This window comes from Notolepis coatsorum (genome assembly GCF_963971535.1).
Source record: "Notolepis coatsorum genome assembly, chromosome: 9".
NCBI classification, from domain to species: domain Eukaryota; kingdom Metazoa; phylum Chordata; class Actinopteri; order Aulopiformes; family Paralepididae; genus Notolepis; species Notolepis coatsorum.
The window spans coordinates 74,363,605-74,383,421 of NC_140173.1; the positions used below are offsets into that span (position 1 = coordinate 74,363,605).

Consider the following 19,817-nt stretch of genomic DNA (forward strand, 5'->3'; position numbering starts at 1 on the left):
ACCAGACCGTTTCAAATGGAGTGCAATAGCTTTGCAAGGCAGTAGAGGGCGGTGTTGACCGTCTGCCAGCTCAGACACATTCGCCAGGGTCTGCAGAGGCTGCAGCCATGAATTATGAATAGATATAGCGAATAAAAGAAATAACGATCATAAAAACGAGTTAACTCGTTGTTGGCGTTATTCGATTGGCAGGCAATAACGAGTTAACTCGTTCTTGGCGCATAATGTGTTAAACAGCATGAATAGAAAAAGAAAAATACAATGTTGATTTAGAATGTGAATGTCAACGTTATGAATCAAGCTTCGAACTATTCGGTACAGCCCTAGTGCATACACTTGGTTTAATCCAAACGTCCATTCAGAAACGTTGTATTATGAAATAAGACGGGTGAGTGTGAGTGAGTCCTCTCTCTCTCTCTCTCTCTCTCTCTCTCTCTCTCTCTCTCTCTCTCTCTCTCTCTCTCTTGCATGATTGATTCATTTCCTGATAATGTATGATGGTGACCCCTCCTCATCTTGACTAGACTGTGTTGTGTCTGTGTTCGTGCGTGACTTTCAAATGATTGTAAACACAACATAGTACTGTGATATTCTGATATATATTTTTCGTGTAAAATAAATAAATAAATAAAAAACGAAAAATGAAAGATTAAAAAAAAAAAAAAAAAAAAAAAAGCGGAGGTTCGAACCCATTAATTAAGATTCGAGTACCAACGTAACAAATTAAGGTCTGAACGTTTGGGCTCAGCCCTAATGCACATACGCATTATATGCCATATACGGTGTCATATACGGTGATATGCCATGTGCAACTCACGAACGGAACACCTTTTGTTCTTTGCCACCGCGCAGTGTACCTGACCCATCTCGACTACGCAGACACAGAGCGCATCATGACCGAGAAGCTTCACAACCAGGTGAACGGCACAGAGTGGTCCTGGAAGAACCTCAACACGTTGTGCTGGGCCATCGGCTCCATCAGCGGGGCCATGCATGAGGAGGATGAGAAGAGGTTCCTCGTCACTGTTATCAAGGTATTCACCTCGTGCGTCTGGGCATCAAGCATGCAAATTTGTATTTCAACCTCCTACATACGGTGTAGCTTTCATCTGGACACTGTATCTAGAAAGGGATATAGTGATCTTCCAAGTTAATACATTTTGAGAAAAAAAACACTGAAAGTTAAACGTTATATTTTCTAAACAGTTTTGTGATTATAGATGAATTATGTATTCTGTTTGGGAATATCCACACTAGCTAGCGTCTTTCGAAGTTCAACTACTAGATATAAATGGACTATGGCAGAAGTGGGCGGCGCATATAAGGTGAATAAGCGCTGTACTCGAAAGGCCAGGACCCGTAACATATTCAAGTTTCAAGTGCAAGAGTAGCGATTGAGGATCACTGACAAAGTGGCATGACCACCATATAAACCTAACTTTAAAGGAATACTTTGACATTGTGAAATGTCAAAGGACGATGTTCACATAACTGATGATGTTCACAGATTATGTTATAGGAAAATAAATGGGATCAGAAATGGTGCCCGGTTCACATTTAGATTGTTTACTGACGTACACTAGTTAATGAAACACAAATAGACATTGCATTTCATGCCGGTGGCCAGTTCCTCTGACTGACTGTGTGTCTTTGTCTCAGGATCTGCTGGGACTGTGTGAGCAGAAGAGGGGGAAGGACAACAAGGCCATTATAGCCTCCAACATCATGTACATCGTGGGCCAGTATCCACGCTTCCTCCGTGCCCACTGGAAGTTCCTCAAGACTGTTGTCAACAAGCTCTTTGAGTTCATGCATGGTGAGGAGAACATGTGAGTGCAGGATAGAGAGCGTACAGGATAGAGAGGGTACAAGATAGAGGGTACAAGATAGAGAGTACAAGATAGAGAGGGTACAGGATAGAGAGGGTACAAGATAGAGAGTACAAGATAGAGAGGGTACAAGATAGAGGGTACAAGATAGAGAGTACAAGATAGAGAGGGTACAGGATAGAGAGGGTACAAGATAGAGTACAAGATAGAGAGGGTACAAGATAGAGGGTACAGGATAGAGAGGGTACAAGATGGAGGGTACAAGATAGAGGGTACAAGATAGAGAGGGTACAAGATAGAGAGTACAAGATAGAGAGGGTACAGGATAGAGAGGGTACAGGATAGAGATGGTACAAGATAGAGGGTACGGGACGGTTGCAGTGGAATTGCGTTGCTAGGGAACAGCTTGGACCCAAGTTTATATCCTGCCAGCTATTGATATAGCAAACTGTCCATTTAGAATGTTTGTTGTCAAGTTGAAAGCATCTATAGGTCAGAGAATGGTGGTGTGTGACTGTGTGTGTGTGTGTGTGTGTGTGTTGGTGAATGTATACAACGTCCCATTAACTCACTGTACCACCACCGCCTCCTCGCCTCGCCAGAGACCCACGATGGCGTACAGGACATGGCCTGCGACACCTTCATCAAGATTGCTCAGAAGTGCCGGCGCCACTTTGTCCAAGTGCAGGTGGGCGAGGTGATGCCCTTCATCGACGAGATCCTCAACAACATCAACACCATCATCTGTGACCTGCAGCCACAGCAGGTCAGCGCTGAGACACACACACACACACAGTCACTGTCACAAAGCTCGCTGTTAACCATAGTATGCCGATGGTTGTTGTTGTTGTCAGGGTTCGCACAGGGTCCTTGAAGTGCTTAACTTAAAGTGGTTGAAAAAAAATAAAAAATCAAGGCCTGGAATTAATTTAAAACAGCCCATTTTTTAACAAGCTGCTTAAAAATCCCTTGAAATTCAAATCAACCATTCGCATTGAATGTTTTGTTCATCCATGATCAAATTGTTCTGAATCAAGAAAGCAATTTTTTTTTGTTCTGTTTTAATCAAATCTGACTAGTCGCTGTCTTGCACGCTCCAACTGCTTTCCCTCATTTCTTCGTGTGTGTGATGCTCTAGCTGGCAAGCAGGCCAAGAAGTTAATTGTATCCATCGAGTGACGTAAAAATAGTGCTTGGGAAAGTACTTTAAAAAAAAAAAAAGTCCTTGAATTTCATTTTGCAATGTCTGGGAACCCTGTGTTTTTGTTGTCGTCCAGGTGCACACTTTCTATGAGGCGGTGGGCTACATGATCGGCGCCCAGACGGACCCGGCGGTGCAGGAGCATCTGATAGAGAAGTACATGCTGCTGCCCAACCAGGTGTGGGACAGCATCATTCAGCAGGCCACCAAGGTGAGACACACAGAGGGTCATAACACCGTCTAGACCTTTTCAGTGGAGTCGCGACTCGCGTTGCTAGGGCAACAGCTCGGGCCCCACGTTTATTTCCTGTCTGACGCCGAGATTAGCAAACGGGAAATAAACTTTTAGAATAGTCTCTGCTATAATGTGTCCGTCATGTATCCGCGATTAGGTTGGCACTAGAAGGGTGTTTTCCATGCTTTGGAAAGAAAAAAGTACTCGTCTATGACGGATTAACAGAGATGGTTACATACTGTATACTGTCAAATAGGGGTGTAACGGTACATGTATTCGTCCCGGGAATTTACGGTACGGCCGTCACGGTGCGGTACGTGCAGCCATACGAAGAATACGCCTCACAGCGCAAACACACCAGTCGCACATGCAGGCACTCGCGGGTTCCGTGAGAGAACAGCGCGCGTGGCTGGGCACACCGAGTCCGACTTCAGAGCGGGCGAAAGTGCACGGAGGAAGGCACATTTACATTGGAACAGCTGCAGGATCATAACAGTTTTGTTTAGTTTTCTTGTTCGCCCAATAATGTTAACCAAATGAAACCAATGGAAAGACACACACACACGTCGCCGACACACACACACGCCAACAAACACACCAACATTCTCCCTCGCCGGACTCACAGGCACAGCTGATCAAATAAAAAAAAATAAACATACTTTTCCGGACTGATCATCTGAGCTCCTCTCCAGTTGAACTGCTACTGTGTTTAAATCCAAATATTCCTCTGCCATTGTTGTAACATGTCATCTGTTCTCTAGTATTCAGTCTCGTAAAATTCTCTCTAGAAGTGAAACTGAAACTTCACAAGGATAAGTTGTTAAAAAATATATAAATAAAATGGAAAAATATTATTATATTAATAATAATTATTATAAATATTTTTTTCTGTTGTACCGAACTCGTACCGAACTGTGACCCCAATACCGAGGTACGTACCGAACCGTGGCTTCTGTGTACCGTTACACCCCTACTGTCAAATGAACTGCATGAAAGAAATACATCTCTCTTTCGATTCCAGTCTTGATCTCTTAACTCGCCCCATTCCCGCTCCACTCCTCCTCCTCAGAACGTGGACATCCTGAAAGACCCAGAGACCGTGAAGCAGTTGGGCAGCATCCTGAAGACCAACGTCCGGGCCTGTAAGGCGGTCGGACACCCCTTCGTTATCCAGCTGGGACGCATCTACCTGGACATGCTCAACGTATACAAGTGCCTCAGTGAGAACATCTCTGCTGCCATCCAGACCAACGGTATGAGCCTTTTACACCCATGTCAAAGTTGTATCGTTGTTATTCCGTGTGTGTGTGTCAGCATCTGTATTGTTCACCAACAATGGCCTCTGTTAATCCACACTAGTGAGACAATATGGAGAGGATTTGAAAGCGCAAATGTGTGCTCGCCTCGTATATAGCACGTCCTTCTGTATCACGTCCTTCTGTATATCGGTCATAACCCACATGATATTAGGGGCGTGTTTGCAATTAGGGGGTCGCTGGTTTGACTCCCCAGTCTGGCTTGGAAAGTCTTGTCGAGAGAAGTGAAACTGTAACATTTGAGCAAGGCACCATCAACCGCTCGATGCCATTCAGTGGCCAGCGGTAGACGACTGTGGTTGTACTGGTACAAATGTGTGAATGTATGTAACTATACTAGTGTGATCATGGCATTTCTGAAGAAGAGCGGCTAAGTCGGCCCTTCCTGGGCAAATAAACATGGAGTAAAATCCCTTCTGTGTTGCAGGGGAGATGGTGACGAAACAGCCGCTGATCCGGAGTATGAGGACGGTGAAACGAGAGACGCTGAAACTGATCTCAGGCTGGGTTAGCCGCTCAAACGACCCCCAGATGGTGAGATACAGCACCGTAATACTGAGAAATGTGGCAGCATGTATTTTTACCTCATCCACAGGACAGACGTGGCTCTGCATCCAACCACAGGACAGACGTGGCTCTGCATCCAACCACAGGACAGACGTGGCTCTGCATCCAACCACAGAGTGGACGTGGCTCTGCATCCAACCACAGGACAGACGTGGCTCTGCATCCAACCACAGGACAGACGTGGCTCTGCATCCAACCATAGAGTGGATGTGGCTCCCAGATCATCAGTGAAAAATCCAACCGCCACTTAATATTAGTTTTCTGAAGCCTGGCCACTTTCTGATTCAGCGGTGTGATTTAAAGAGGGTCATTCAAATTCATAGTTTTAACTATGGATAAGACATTTATATTATTATTTTTTTTATATATATATATAAAATTAAATACATATGCAACGTGTACTTGTTAGGGCTGTCCCCGACTAAGGATTTGGATAGTCGACTATGATTGGCCAAAATTTGCCGTTAGTCGACTATTAGTCGACAAAAGAAAAAGTATAATATTATTATTATTATTATTTTTTTTTTTATCATTCCATTTGGGCTGTGGGGGGTGCTTAATGTCTGAAGGAGTCGACTGAAGGCTTCTTGTCCTCTGCAAAAGCATGCAATTGGTCCACTGATGGATACATCTTGATATTTGTCTAGTCTAGTGTGTTCATTAGATGGGTGAAATCCTCTTTCAGTGCCTCTGTGCCTGTTTTCGTAGGCAGTTAGCCTCTCTGGTATGCGTGCCATTAGCGTTAGCCACGCTTCTAGGCCTCTTTTTCTTTTGGAAAGAATGATAAAATAAATAAATAAAAAGTTAAAAAAAATTATTTTCCCTTTTTTTTTTTTTTTTTTTTTTTTTTTTTTTTTTTTTTTTTATTCGACTAAGAGGTTGGCAGTCGACTACGGCTCCTTTCGACCGATTAGTCGACTAATCGACTAATAGGGGTCAGCCCTAACTTGTGTAAATCTGAACCTCATGAAAAGTGGAAAAAGTACATATCACGATATTTGGTACTGCAGTCACCCAGAAGGACAATTGGGATTCCTGGAAGATAGCGTTTGTTTTGCTTTGGTATCTTATACCATCTTATACCACAATGTTGATTCACTTTTGTTTCAAACAATCACTTTTGGGAGATGCAATGACGATTTCTTTGCTAATTATTATTTTGTCTCTTTGCCCACAAACGTTATTGTAAATGGCCTGGAGGGAGGCCTGGGACCCCTGGTGGGGCAGGCTCCTCTGCGGTCCTTGGTGTTGATCCCTGCAAATCCCTCTTCCAGGTGGGGGAGAACTTCGTTCCACCGCTGCTGGACGCCGTCCTCATCGACTACCAGCGCAACGTCCCTGCCGCCCGGGAGCCTGAGGTGCTCAGTACCATGGCCACCATCGTCAACAAGCTGGGAGGCCACATCACCAGCGAGATCCCACAGATCTTTGACGCCGTGTTTGAGTGCACCCTCAACATGATCAACAAGGTATAAAGGTTGTGGAGAGGCTCACCAGAGTTAAACCTTCACTATAGAAGTCCTTATGGGAGGGCCGTGCCGTCAGCTTTCCATAATTAAAAAGTATGGACAATAAGAGAAGGAGTAGAGGAAAGAGGATGAGAAAAGAGGAAAGAGGAGGAGTGAAGAGGATGAGAAAAGAGGAGTAGGAAAGATAAAGTCATAGGAGAGGAAAGATGATGAGAAAAGAGGAAAGGAGGAGAGGAAAGAGATTGAGAAGAGGAGAGGAAAGAGGCTGAGAAAAGAGAAGAGAGGAAATAGGCTGAGAAAGGAGGAGGAAAGAGAAGAGAGGAAATATGCTGAGAAAGGAGGAGGAAAGGGGTTGAGAGAAGAGAAAATAGAAGAAGAAAGAGGCTGAGAAAAGGGGAAATAGGCTGAGAAAGCAGTTTGTTTTGTATTGAGCCGTACTGTATTGTACCCATTCTGCAATTTGTTAATAAAGTTTTCAATCAATCAAAATGAGAAGAGAGGAAATAGGCTGAGAGAGGAAAGAGGTTGAGAGGAGAGGAAAGAGGCTGAGAAAAGAGAAGAGAGGAAAGAGGCTGAGAAAAGAGAAGATGTGAGGAAAGGATGATAAAAGAGGAGGGAAGAGGGGAAAGGATGAGAGAATAGGGGAGGAAAGAAGATGAGAGAGGCTGAGAAAAGAGGAGGAAAGAGGCTGAGAGAAGAGCGGAAAGAGACAGAGAAGATGAGAGGAAATAGGCTGAGGAAAGAGGCAGAGAAAAGAGGAGGAGGAAAGAGGCTGAGAAGAGAGGAAAGAGACTGACAGAAGATGAGGAGAGGTTAACCATCTGTAGTGTGATAGTGAAAGGGTTAACCTCCTGTAGTGTGGTAGTGAAAGGGTTAACCTCATGTAGTGTGGTAGTGAAAGGGTTAGCCATCTGTAGTGTGGTAGGGAAGGGGTTAACCTCCCTCCTCTGTGTGCTAACAGAACTTTGAGGAGTACCCGGAGCACCGGACCCACTTCTTCTACCTGCTCCAGGCCGTCAACTCCCACTGTTTCCCTGCATTCCTGGCCATCCCCCCTGCCCAGTTCAAACTGGTGCTGGACTCCATCATCTGGGCCTTCAAACACACCATGAGGAATGTGGCTGACACAGGTTAGCTTGTCTGGGATGGATACACACACAAAATCCCTTGTTAAACAAAAGGAAAGACAAAATCTGTGAACACTTGGATCTGCAAGTTCCTTTTTATAAAAAAAGAAAAAGTAATGTAATTTAATTGTTGTGGATTCTTGGAAAAATTGACTGATTTAACAGCATGTTTATAGGTGGAGATCGTGAATATTGTTTGTGGTGTATAATGTGTCCTCCCAGGTCTGCAGATTCTGTACACACTACTCCAGAACGTGGCCCAGGAGGAGGCAGCAGCACAGAGCTTTTACCAGACGTACTTCTGTGACATCCTGCAACACATCTTCTCTGTGGTCACTGACACGTCACACACGGCTGGTGAGGTCAACACACACATGCACGCACATAACCAGTAAGGTTGCCCGCGTGATGTGAAATTGTGAAATTTCCCATGATCAATCAGTTCATTGATGGATCAATATAGCTGTTATTTAACGCATTGCGCACAAATAATTTTTCTGGACCGGTCCTCTAGCTTCTCTCCAGTCGAGCTACTGCAGGGTTTAAATCTGAAATAAATGCCAAATACTCGGCCATCATTGTGTGACCTGTCTCTAGAGCCTTTTTCTGCTTCACGTCAAGTTAAATGGACTCTAGAAGGGAAAGTGAAACTTAAGCTACTCTCTGCTGCACAGATCTAAGCTCTGCTGTCCACGCAGACACGTTCAGTTTATAATGTTGTCTGACTAAGTATTGATAGCACACATGTCAACTGCTTGGTATACATATACGCGCACACACACACACCTCAGCTGACAGCTCCCCTTACAAAATCTTACATTTCTTTTGTTTTGACTGTCTGTATTATTAACTCTTTGGACGCCAGACCCGAGGATAGTCGGGTTTTCATCGTTATTTCTTTTATTCAATATTTACATTCATTACAGGCACACAGACTCGGGGTTAACATGGGGAATCATCCTGAGAATGCCAAAGTGCAATACCGGCCGCATCCACCCAGGTGGCAGTGTCGAGCACCCTTTGAAACATTATATCTTGGCCTGTTGATCAAATGTCTTCGGGCATACTTTTCTTTGTCGGGCGAGGCGGAAGGGTATCCCGATCGCATTGAGAAGCGTCAAATGCCTCCGATGCATCTGTTGTGGTGGATTATGTTGGCGACACGATGGACACCGGTACTTGGACTCGCGATCAGACAATTGGAATATTCTTTTTGGGGTACCCTTAGTAAAGGTAAGGACTAAATGATAGCAATCCTGCTTTGATCCAACCATGATTTGACCTCGATCGCAACGTGTGTGTGTAACGTTACTCCACAATGTATGCCGTTGGTGGTGATGATCAAAGCATCAAACCCCCCCCCCCCTTTCATGCATTCATGATGAAACATAATACCTATTATACACATTTGATTTGGAAATAGTAGCGTGTCCAGGCGAGAAACGGCAACGCTTTTAGTGAAATTCACGTTTTGCTGCATATCGTCGTTTTCTGGGATTAGACAGGATCACTCTAAAACTATACTTATATTCACCACGGTATAACACGCGAACGTATTGATGGAACATTTTAATAAATAAATAAATAACTAAATGAAAAGCCTATGCATAAAGATGTCCTGTTAGAAGTGATCTAAGATATGTCCATCCTCCAGGGATAAAGATGTCCTGTTAGAAGTGATCTAAGATGTGTCCGTCCTCCAGGGATAAAGATGTCCTGTTAGAAGTGATCTAAGATGTGTCCGTCCTCCAGGTCTAACCATGCACGCCTCCATACTGGCCTATATGTTCAATCTGGTGGAGGAGGGAAAGATCACCATGGCGCTCAACCCGGCAAGCCCTGCCAACAACCAGGTCTTCATCCAGGAGTACGTGGCCAACCTGCTCAAGACGGCCTTCCCTCACCTACAAGAGTGAGTATGGTCACGCACAGTACCATTTTCTGTCTGTTTGTGAATGAGGAATAATAGTTGCTTAAAGGTGCTGAAGGTTGTATTTCTGTTAGAATACATGTTAACCTCTTAAGCCCGAGCGGTCTGGAACTGGACCGCAAATGACATCGCGCCATAAATCCATCTCTACAGAATGTATGAATTAATGTTGCGTTTTTTTTTCTTCAAATGTAGCCAATAGTAAAGACCCTAACCCTGTCAAAACAGCAGTCAAGGTGTATATTTTCAGCATTACCGGTACGTTTGTTTATCAACGATTTTAACTGTTATTAGTGAAATATAAGATTATAGAAATCTCAGGGTATTGAGTCGGAAACCGGCACATATTGACGGGAGGAAGTGTCTGGTAAATTTTAGCATGGTGTTATTCACCGTCAAAGATGAAAAAAGATAAAATAGAATTGATATTCTCCTTTGGTTTATTACAATTTACTCAAGCCTAGTAACATACACAATATTTATGACACTGGGGATACATTCCCTGAGATCCATAGATGTCATAGAAGAATATGCAAATGGACCTTGTAGAAGTGGAGCAATCTTCCATTTACTTAGGTATGTATTTCTAGGCGGATTTTCAGAAAATAGGGCTAGGGCTTAATAGGTTAAATAGCTCTACATTACAACAGCCATCACTGATATAAATTGTCTGGTCATACCAAAATAAAATTTCTGGTATCCCTTTCCCACTTTATCCAATCAGGAGAAAGAACCCTAGATATATTTACTTATTTCAGGAAATCTTGCCAAGCCAAATTTGTACATATTTGCTTAAAACTAGTTTTTATTTCTTATTTTTAGAAATGTTTTGCTGTGTGGAGATCTCTCTTTCTCTCCTGACTGGATAAAGTGGGAATGGGATACCAGGAAATGTATGATCTGTTTACTGCAGAGCGGATGGACTGGGAGACCCATGTTACTGACCAAACATGTCTGTATCAGTGATGGCTGTCGGAATGTAGAGCACCTTTAAGAGCTTGTGTGCCTCTTGATACCACTTCCAGCACCTTTAAGAGCTTGTGTGCCTCTTGATACCACTTCCAGCACCTTTAAGAGCTTGTGTGCCTCTTGTCTCTCTCAGTGCCCAGGTGAAGGTGTTTGTGACGGGGCTGTTCAGCTTAAACCAGGACATTCCTGCCTTCAAGGAGCACCTTCGGGACTTCCTGGTCCAGATCAAGGTGAGGCTTACATACTCCAGACGACAACGTTTTCAAGTTTTGTTTTATTTGTATATAAGGTGCTAGGGCTGACCTCGACTAATCGATCAAAAGGAGCCGTAGTCGACTACCAACCTTAGCCGAATGCAAAAAAAAAGAAGAAAAAAAAACCAAGCCCCAACCAAGTACTGAGTGAACATACATGAACATACTTTTCAGAAGGCCGACATTTCTATATAATTTTTTTTTTTTTTCAAAAAATACTGAATTTTGGGCTTTCATGAGCTGTAAGCCATAAAATAATCATCTAAATTAAAACAAAGGCTTGAAATATTTCACTTTGTGTGTAATGAATATAATCTAAGTTTCGCTTTTTGAATTGAATTACTGAAATAAAATAACTTTCCCACGATATTCAAATTTATTGAGCTGCACCTGTGTGTATATATATATATATATTTTTGTATCATTCTTTCCAAAATCAAAGAGGCCTAGAAGCGTGGCTAACGCTAATAGTGTGCATACCAGCGAGGCTAACTGCCTAAGAAAACGGGCACAGAGGCACTGAAAGAGGATTTCCCCCGTCTAATGAACACACTACTAGACAAATATCTACTAGATGTATCCATCAGTGGACCAATTGCATCCTTTCGCAGAGGACAAGAAGCCTTCAGTCGACTCCTTCAGACATTAAGCACCCCCACAGCCCAAATGGATATATTGTGGGAAGTCGAAGGAAGAGGCGATACAATAACGCGTGTGACAGGTCCTTCAGTTACTTCCTACTTTATTCATTCAGAAAATCACCGCTATACACTAGGGCTGCAACTAATGACTAATTTGGTAGTCGACTAATCTGCCGATTATTTTTTCGATTAGTCGACTAATCGAAAACCAATCTAAACAACAACAAACATTTTTTTTTTTTTTTTTTATATAATTACCTATCTTTGTGAAAGTGGCTTCTCAGCTCTGGTCCAGCTGAAGACAGAGCAGAGGAACAGATTGGACATTGAGCATGACCTCAGAGTTGCTTGTCTACCATCACCCCAGACGTTGAGACTCTTGTCAGGACCAAACTACAACATCATAACATGATGATCCCATAGCAAATTAAAATAATGACTCATGAAACATTTGAATTTGGATCTTTAAGCCACTTTAAATGAAAATGTATTTGAAGAACAATACAGCAATCACTCATAACAAGATAAATAAATTAAATAATACAAATTAAAGTGGAAGTGTACTTTAAATAACTTTTGTTTGCTGTGTGTGAGAGGAGTCCGTGTGTGTGTGTATGTGTGTGTGTCTTACTCTGATCGCTGTGTGAGTGAGAGGAGTGTGTGTACTGTGTAATTTGTGTGTGTGTCTTACTCTGATCGCTGTGTGAGTGAGAGGAGTGTGTGTACTGTGTAATTTGTGTGTGTGTCTTACTCTGATCGCTGTGTGAGTGAGAGGTGTGTACTGTGTAATTTGTGTATGTGTGTGTGTCTTACTCTGATCGCTGTGAGTGAGAGGAGTGTGAATGTGTGTGTCTTACTCTGATCGCTGTGTGTGAGAGAGAGGAGTGTGAATGTGTGTGTGTCTTACTCTGATCGCTGTGTGTGAGTGAGAGGAGTGTGTATGTGTGTGTGTCTTACTCTGATCGCTGTGTGTGAGTGAGAGGAGTGTGAATGTGTGTGTGTCTTACTCTGATCGCTGTGTGTGAGTGAGAGGAGTGTGTATGTGTGTGTGTCTTACTCTGATCGCTGTGTGTGAGTGAGAGGAGTGTGTATGTGTGTGTGTCTTACTCTGATCGCTGTGTGTGAGTGAGAGGAGTGTGAATGTGTGTGTGTCTTACTCTGATCGCTGTGTGTGAGAGAGAGGAGTGTGAATGTGTGTGTGTCTTACTCTAATCGCTGTGTGTGAGTGAGAGGAGTGTGTATGTGTGTGTGTCTTACTCTGATTGCTGTGTGTGTGAGTGAGAGGAGTGTGTATGTGTGTGTCTTACTCTGATCGCTGTGTGTGAGTGAGAGGAGTGCGTGTGTAATGTATTGTGTGTCTAGTCTGATCATCATCTCCTGCAGGGGAACAATGTTTTCAATGTCCAAAATTTGCTATGGGATCATCATGTTATGATGTTGTCTGGAACTCTGAGAAGCCACTCTCACAAAGATAGGTAGTGCACAACATTTTTTTTTTTTTTTTTTTTTTTTTTATGACTAATCGACGCAACAATTTCTCGTCAACGATTTTTTATAATCGACGTCGTCGATTATGTCGACTAATCGTTGCAGCCCTACTATACACACACCTACCACTCTCCTATATCTCCTCCCCTGTGACCCTTCAACTCTGGAGTGAGAGACTCCCTCAATGTGACACCACACAGGCCCCCCCCGAACACCCAGAGTAGACATACCCTGCAATCCCAACACATACAAAAAAAAACAAAGTACTCAGCCCCTCGTAGGAGGCCTGACGACCCGACCATAACGACTGCGCTTAACAGTCAGGGGGGAAGGGCACGAGCAGGCGGCCGTCCGCGCCGGCGGCGAGGCTGGACTGGGGGAGAGTCCGGGGCTGCCGGGGTAGAGGTAGACACGGGCCGCAAGCTTGCGGCAGGAGTGGGGTTGGGTGGACGGCCGCGCCGTCGGAGCTGAGCCAGCTCCACCGGCCCGTCCGGGGCCACGTGTGCAGGCTTCAAACGGTCCACCGATATCCGCTCCTGAAGCCCCCCTCTGTCCACCATAAAGCTCTTGGGCCCCGCTTCCAGGACCCGGAAGCCTATTCTTTAAAGGCAGCCCAAGAGTCCTTCCGCGTTTCTCTGATTGGCGCCCACGTGACACGCCCCACGGCAGAGCGGCCGCGGCATTATGCAGCCGTAATCCCCCCTGTTTTGCCATCGACGGTTAGCTCAACTCGTTCGCCGCCTTGCTGTGGAGCCTGCGGTGCGGTTGGTGACAAGTTCGAATCACTTAAATTTTTTTTTTTTTTTTATATATACGTTTCATAAATTTATCATCTCTTGCTATAAACGTGCATTCTTTCGCCGGTTAAGTTTAGGCATTCTTTCGGAGTTGGTTAAGGTTAGGGTTAAGTTTAGGCATTCTTTCGGAGTTGGTTAAGGTTAGGGTTAAGTTTAGGCATTCTTTCGGAGTTGGTTAAGGTTTGGGTTAAGTTTAGGCATTGTTTCGGAGTTGGTTAGGGTTTGTCGCAGAGCATGGCAATAGAATGCCTGTCTGTCTTTCTTGACGCGGAGGCAGCAGCCTATTTCCGCTCTGCTGCGCGCCGCGGTCACATGGGCGTCGTGGCCAATCAGAGAAACGCCGAAGGACTCTTGGGCTGCTTTTAATATAGAGGCGACCCGGAGGCGACTCATCGTACGGAGCCTGGAGTGGAGAACGGTGGGCATCGCGGCGGATGAACACGTACGGGGCTGACATCAAGTCCTTGGGGATGTAGGACAGGGGAAGACAGTGATGTGCGGGCACGGGAGCGAAAGTGCTGGTGGCGTCTCCGATGGCCAAGCGATGAGTCGCAGCTGACCAGGGGGCTGTGGCACCTGGGAGGAACTCCCCAGGGACTCTCAGCGGCTGACCCAACACAAGCTCAGCTGAAGATGACTGCAGATCCTCCTTCGGGGCCGAGCGCAGGCCTAGCATGACCCACGGCAAACGGTCGACCCAATTACTGTCCGTAAGAGCCGCCCGGAGAGCAGCCTTCATAGTGCGGTGGAAACGCTCACAGAGACCATTTGCCTGCGGGTTGTATGCCACGGTGCGGTGGAGTTTCACCCCCAAACTCTCCGCCACGGCGTTCCACAGCTCTGACGTGAACTGGGGCCCTCTGTCCGAAGTTAGATCCGCAGGGGTACCGAAACGGGCCACCCAGGTGGAGATGAACGCCCGAGCCACGTCCGCCGATGTAGTGGATGACAGGGGCACGGCCTCCGGCCACCTGGTGGTCCTGTCCACCATGGTCAGTAGGTGAGTGAACCCTTGGGAGGGGGGCAGCGGGCCCACCAGGTTGACGTGATCAAAACGTCTCTCCGGGATGAGAAATGGCCCCAGCGGGGCCTTAGTGTGCCGATGCACCTTGGCGCGCTGGCACGCTACACAAGAGGCTGCCCACCCCTTGACGTCCTTCCTGAGGCCCGGCCAGACGAACCTAGCCCCCACCAGCTTTACTGATGCCTTCACCCCCGGGTGCGACAAAGCATGTATAGCATCGTAAATGCGGCGGCGCCAGCCAGCGGGGACCGTCGGCCGGTGGAGACATTGCAGACGAGCGTGGTCTTACTGTCCTGGAACACCACATCCTCCAATCTCAGTCCTGTCGTGGCCGTCCTGAATGCCTGGATGTCCATGTCCGTGCACTGGTCAACTGCCATGGCTGCGTAGTCCACACCCAGGTGCACAGTGTTGACCCGCACTCTGGAGAGGCAGTCAGCCACCAGGTTGTCCTTGCCCGCCACATGCTGCAGGTCCGTGGTGAATTCCGAAATGGCGGACAGTTGGCGCTGCTGCCGTGCTGACCATGGTTCCGTGGTCTTAGCCATGGCAAAGGTCAGAGGCTTGTGGTCCACGAAAGCGGTGAACTCCCGGCCCTCCAACAGGAACCTAAAATGACGCGTGGCGAGGAAAAGGGCCAGCAGCTCCCTGTCAAACGTGCTGTATTTCCTCTCGTTGTCCCGCAGTGTCCTGCTGAAAAAGGCCAGAGGCTGCCAGGCGCCAGCCACCCACTGATCACACACGCCCCCACAGCATAGTCCGAGGCATCGGTCGTGAGGGCTATTGGAGTGGCCGGGTATGGGTGTGCCAGCATAGTAGCGTTAGCGAGAGCAGCCTTAGCACTATCAAATGCCTGGACCCTCTCAGGGGACCAGTCCACCTCCTGATTGTCCTTCTTACCCCTTAGTGCCCTGTACAGGGGGTGCATCAAGAGAGCCGCTCCTGGTATGAATCGGTTATAAAAATGTACCATACCGAGGAACTCCTGTAGGGGCTTGATGGTGCGAGGAAGTGGGAAGGCAGTGATCGCCTCCACCTTGGTGGGCAGAGGCACAGCTCCCTGTGAAGAGATGTGATGGCCCAGGAAGTCTATGTCTGGCCGGCCAAACTGACACTTGGCCGGATTCACAATCAGCCCATGTTCATTCAGCCGCTGAAACAGCTGTCGGAGGTGCAAACAATGCTCCTCAGCAGATGTGCTGGCCACCAGGATGTCGTCTAAAAATGACAATCCTCGCAGCACATAGTCCATTAACCGCTGGAAGGTCTGCGCTGCCCCCCTGAGTCCGAAAGGCATCCTTAAAAACTCAAAGTCCAAACGGGGTAATAACGGCGGTCTTGGGCACGTCTCTGGGATGGACTGGCACCTGGTGGTAGCCCCGCACCAAATCCACCTTGGAGAAAATGGTGGTCCCGGCCAGGTGAACAGAAAAGTCCTGGATGTGCGGGACAGCGGGTAGCGGTCATGAGCCGTGGCACTAAAAGAGCACGGCTGCTCACAACGTCTGGCTTTGGCACCATAACGCTGATGAAAAAAACACAGTTCATTCTCCCTCCGGCGATCCGATACCGCAGCTCCCGTCATCTCCCCCGCCGGCAGCGCAGCGGTAACGCTATAGTGGCGGGTTGCCAGCAATATTCTGTCAGCTTCTTCTGCCATCCCCCGATAATCCTTGGCTCTCACGAGCGGCGAGCTGGCCAAGGCAGTGCGTACTGGAGGTGGAAGCTGACATGTTCTCCATGAGCTCGGTCGGTTTACTGTCACCTAAACCGTTCAGTGACAACAGGCGCTCCGCCCGCTCCGTATCTGACAGCTGAAACAGCCGTAACAGCTGTTGTTTGAGAGCGGCGTATTTCCCCATGGCTGGTGGGTCTCGCAAAAATCCCATGACGCGACGGGTGGTTTGTGCATCCAATGCCGCGACTACATGATAGTATCTGGTATCGTCCACTGTGACACATGGAATTGAGCCTCAACATGTTGGAACCATGGGTCCGTGTCGTGCTGCCAAAACTCCGGCAGCTTGACAGACACTGCAGCTGCCACCGCAGCGGGGGGGAACAGCGTTTGTCGTTATTACTCATAATAATAATAATCCAACGATCAGGGTCACCAATGTGGGAAGTCGAAGGAAGAGGCGATAGAATAACGCGCGTGACGGGTCCTTCAGTTACTTCCTACTTTATTCATTCAGAAAATCACCGCTGTACACACACCTACCACTCTCCTATATCTCCTCCCCTGTGACCCTTCAACTCTGGAGTGAGAGACTCCCTCAATGTGACACCAGAATATAATATAATAATATATAATGAAATGCTTGTTTCTGCCTGACCCTCCTGGGATTGTGCTTCATACCGTAAAAGAGTACAAGACCAAACACTATACAATACAGTATACAAAACTGAAATGTACAAAAATGAGAAAACGAGGTAGAAGAGGAGGTAGTGCAAATGTGTAAGAATAAATAGATAAAATATGGTATAATGTTTAAAAGTGTTTTAACCTCTTAACACTTTGGTTGCCTTGGGTTAAATTAATGATATACCATAGATTGCCAGCGCTATTTGTCTATGGAGAAAGTCCCCTTCTTTGCAGGGCTATAACTTTTTAAATTCTATTGCTACATTGCCATTATTAGGGCCCATTCAAAGTCCTATATGTATTGTTCATTGTGTAGCAACGTTAAACTTTTTCATTCACATATTCATAGTAAAGTATGGTCTAATGTATAAGTATGTTTTCATCTCTTTCTGCAGCTTTCTCCAGAACGTGATATATAGCCCCAAATGCATTATATTGATGATGAAATACAGTTTGATGGCAATCAGCGCGATATAAAAAATTCCAACTAGACGTACTTCTAGAAGTTACTACACGTCATCTGATGTTGACCGGATGGGCGAGGGGGCGTTTATAATTCTGTGGGCAGCGTTATACCAATCATCTAATGTGGGTCAAATGTTGATAATAGCAGTTAGCAGGCATTAAAGCGTTCCGTCTTGGGACGGATATCCGTCCATTTGATTTGGAGATTCCGTCATTTGATTCGGAGTCGTGACGGATTTTAACCTGAGCCAATCAAAGGCGTCAAATATCCTTTTTTCCCCTACCGCGGCCGCACCAAACAGTCATTTGCGAGCAATCGGCAAATTCTCAGGCAAATGCAACCAACCAGAAGGCGAGATTGTTCTGAGTTTACAGCCCTTTCACCCGCCTCCGCTGTGCTCAGCACCAATGGGAAGCGCCCATTTTGAGACTCTCTAGCGTCTAGCTCTACTCGCGAGTAAACTTGACTCATCAACAACATGCGGCAACTTTTACGAGACCGTAAGTTCATTTGACTTATTCTAGTCTAAAGAAACATATATATTACTATTGCTATTGATACATCTAGGTAATGTGAATGCCACAAAACGAATGCCTTTTGTTAATCAGAACGTTATTTACGCGACAAGCAGTGTGTTGTTGTCGTTGTTGTTGTTGTTGGTGTTTCGTGTGTGTGCTTGCGCCGCTCGCTTTCTGATAAATGTATGAATGTTGATAAATCTAGATAACGTTAATGCCACAAAACGAATGACTTTGTTAATCAGAACGTTATTTGCGTTATCAATTGTTTTTAAGCTCAATAAACGTCTTTCTCCCATTTGTCCGGGAGATCTCTGGGTAACAGTACTGTATATTTGCATATCATATATGTCACAAATGTAACATTACTATATACCTGTATGTCATGTATGTCACTATGAATTGAAAACGGGGGACCCTGATGTAAACAAGACGAACGTCTTTCTCTGGTCTGCATCCCCTTAACAATTGTGTGTATTGAGCTGTACTGTATTGTACCCATTCTGCAATCTGTTAAATATTGATTGATTGTTATTAACAGATTGCAGAATGGGTACAGTACAGCTCAATACACACAATTGTTAAGGGGATGCAGACCAGAGAAAGACTTTCGTCTTGTTTACATCAGGGTCCCCCATTTTCAGTTCATCATAACATATATGACACACATGACATACAGATAGACAATACTGCTACATCTATACATTTATGACATACCAGATTTACAAATATAGTAGCCTATTGTTTGTGATACAAAAATAGTCTAAAAAGAGTATATACATTTGACGAAGAAACTGTACATTGGATGTGGTTGGGTGGGATGGGGGGGGGTTGTAACTATACATTGGATTATCGACAACCTTACTTGGTCCCAAGAAGAGGGTCTCGTGTATTAAATAAAGTTTTCATTCATTCATTCACTCTGGATCTTGTAAATCCAGTAGCAATACACACAATTGTTAAGGGGATGTAGACCAGAGAAAGGCGTTTGTCTTGTTTACATCATCAGGGTCCCCCATTTTCAATTCATAGTGACATTTATGACATACACAACATACATGACATTTATGACATAGGGACATACATGCCTTACAGGTATATAGTAATAGTACTGTTACATTTTGTCACATATACGATATGCAAATATACAGTACTGTTACCCAGAGATCCTAACAGTAAATATATACATATAATGAGGAGGAGACTGTACATTAGGAGGGGGTGAGTGAGTGGGTGGTAAATAAATATATACAAACGGTGGGGAGGAGACTGTCCATTGTTGTTGTGGCATAATTGCGAAACGTGTTTAGTCCCTTGTTTGTATGATAACAAGCCGTTTAGTTCATGGTTCAAAGTGGGGAGGGGTGCTAGCTCGCCATCAATCAGAAGCTAGCCACAAGACTTGCATTCACGCTCTCCAGCACACAACAGTAGGGTCTATAGTCACAGTCAGGACAGTAGGCTCGCTCTACAAGTAGGCTCCCTTAAAACGCTAACACTATTAAAAAAAAATACAGTAGAGGTTAAAATAAGAATATGACTTGGCCAGAAAAAAAGTTCAGTCAGGAGATTTTTTTTTGCTTTAATCCCTGAGTTAGTATCGAAGACGGTAACGTTACAC

General features: G+C 45.4%; 1 protein-coding gene across 5 annotated transcripts in view; it reads left to right on the top strand.

Moving 5' to 3' along the window:
- Positions 1-19,817, top strand: part of xpo1b (exportin 1 b) — a 49,027-nt gene that overhangs the window by 22,425 nt on the left and 6,785 nt on the right. For all 5 annotated transcript variants that reach the window (XM_084321044.1, XM_084321043.1, XM_084321045.1 and 2 more), the window contains 11 exons: positions 853-1,034; positions 1,660-1,816; positions 2,432-2,595; positions 3,107-3,241; positions 4,335-4,518; positions 5,009-5,115; positions 6,423-6,617; positions 7,579-7,747; positions 7,967-8,101; positions 9,497-9,656; positions 10,777-10,873. In XM_084321044.1, coding sequence (XP_084177170.1) covers positions 853-1,034; positions 1,660-1,816; positions 2,432-2,595; positions 3,107-3,241; positions 4,335-4,518; positions 5,009-5,115; positions 6,423-6,617; positions 7,579-7,747; positions 7,967-8,101; positions 9,497-9,656; positions 10,777-10,873 — 1,685 coding nt within the window. The remainder of the gene's footprint in view (positions 1-852; positions 1,035-1,659; positions 1,817-2,431; positions 2,596-3,106; positions 3,242-4,334; positions 4,519-5,008; positions 5,116-6,422; positions 6,618-7,578; positions 7,748-7,966; positions 8,102-9,496; positions 9,657-10,776; positions 10,874-19,817) is intronic.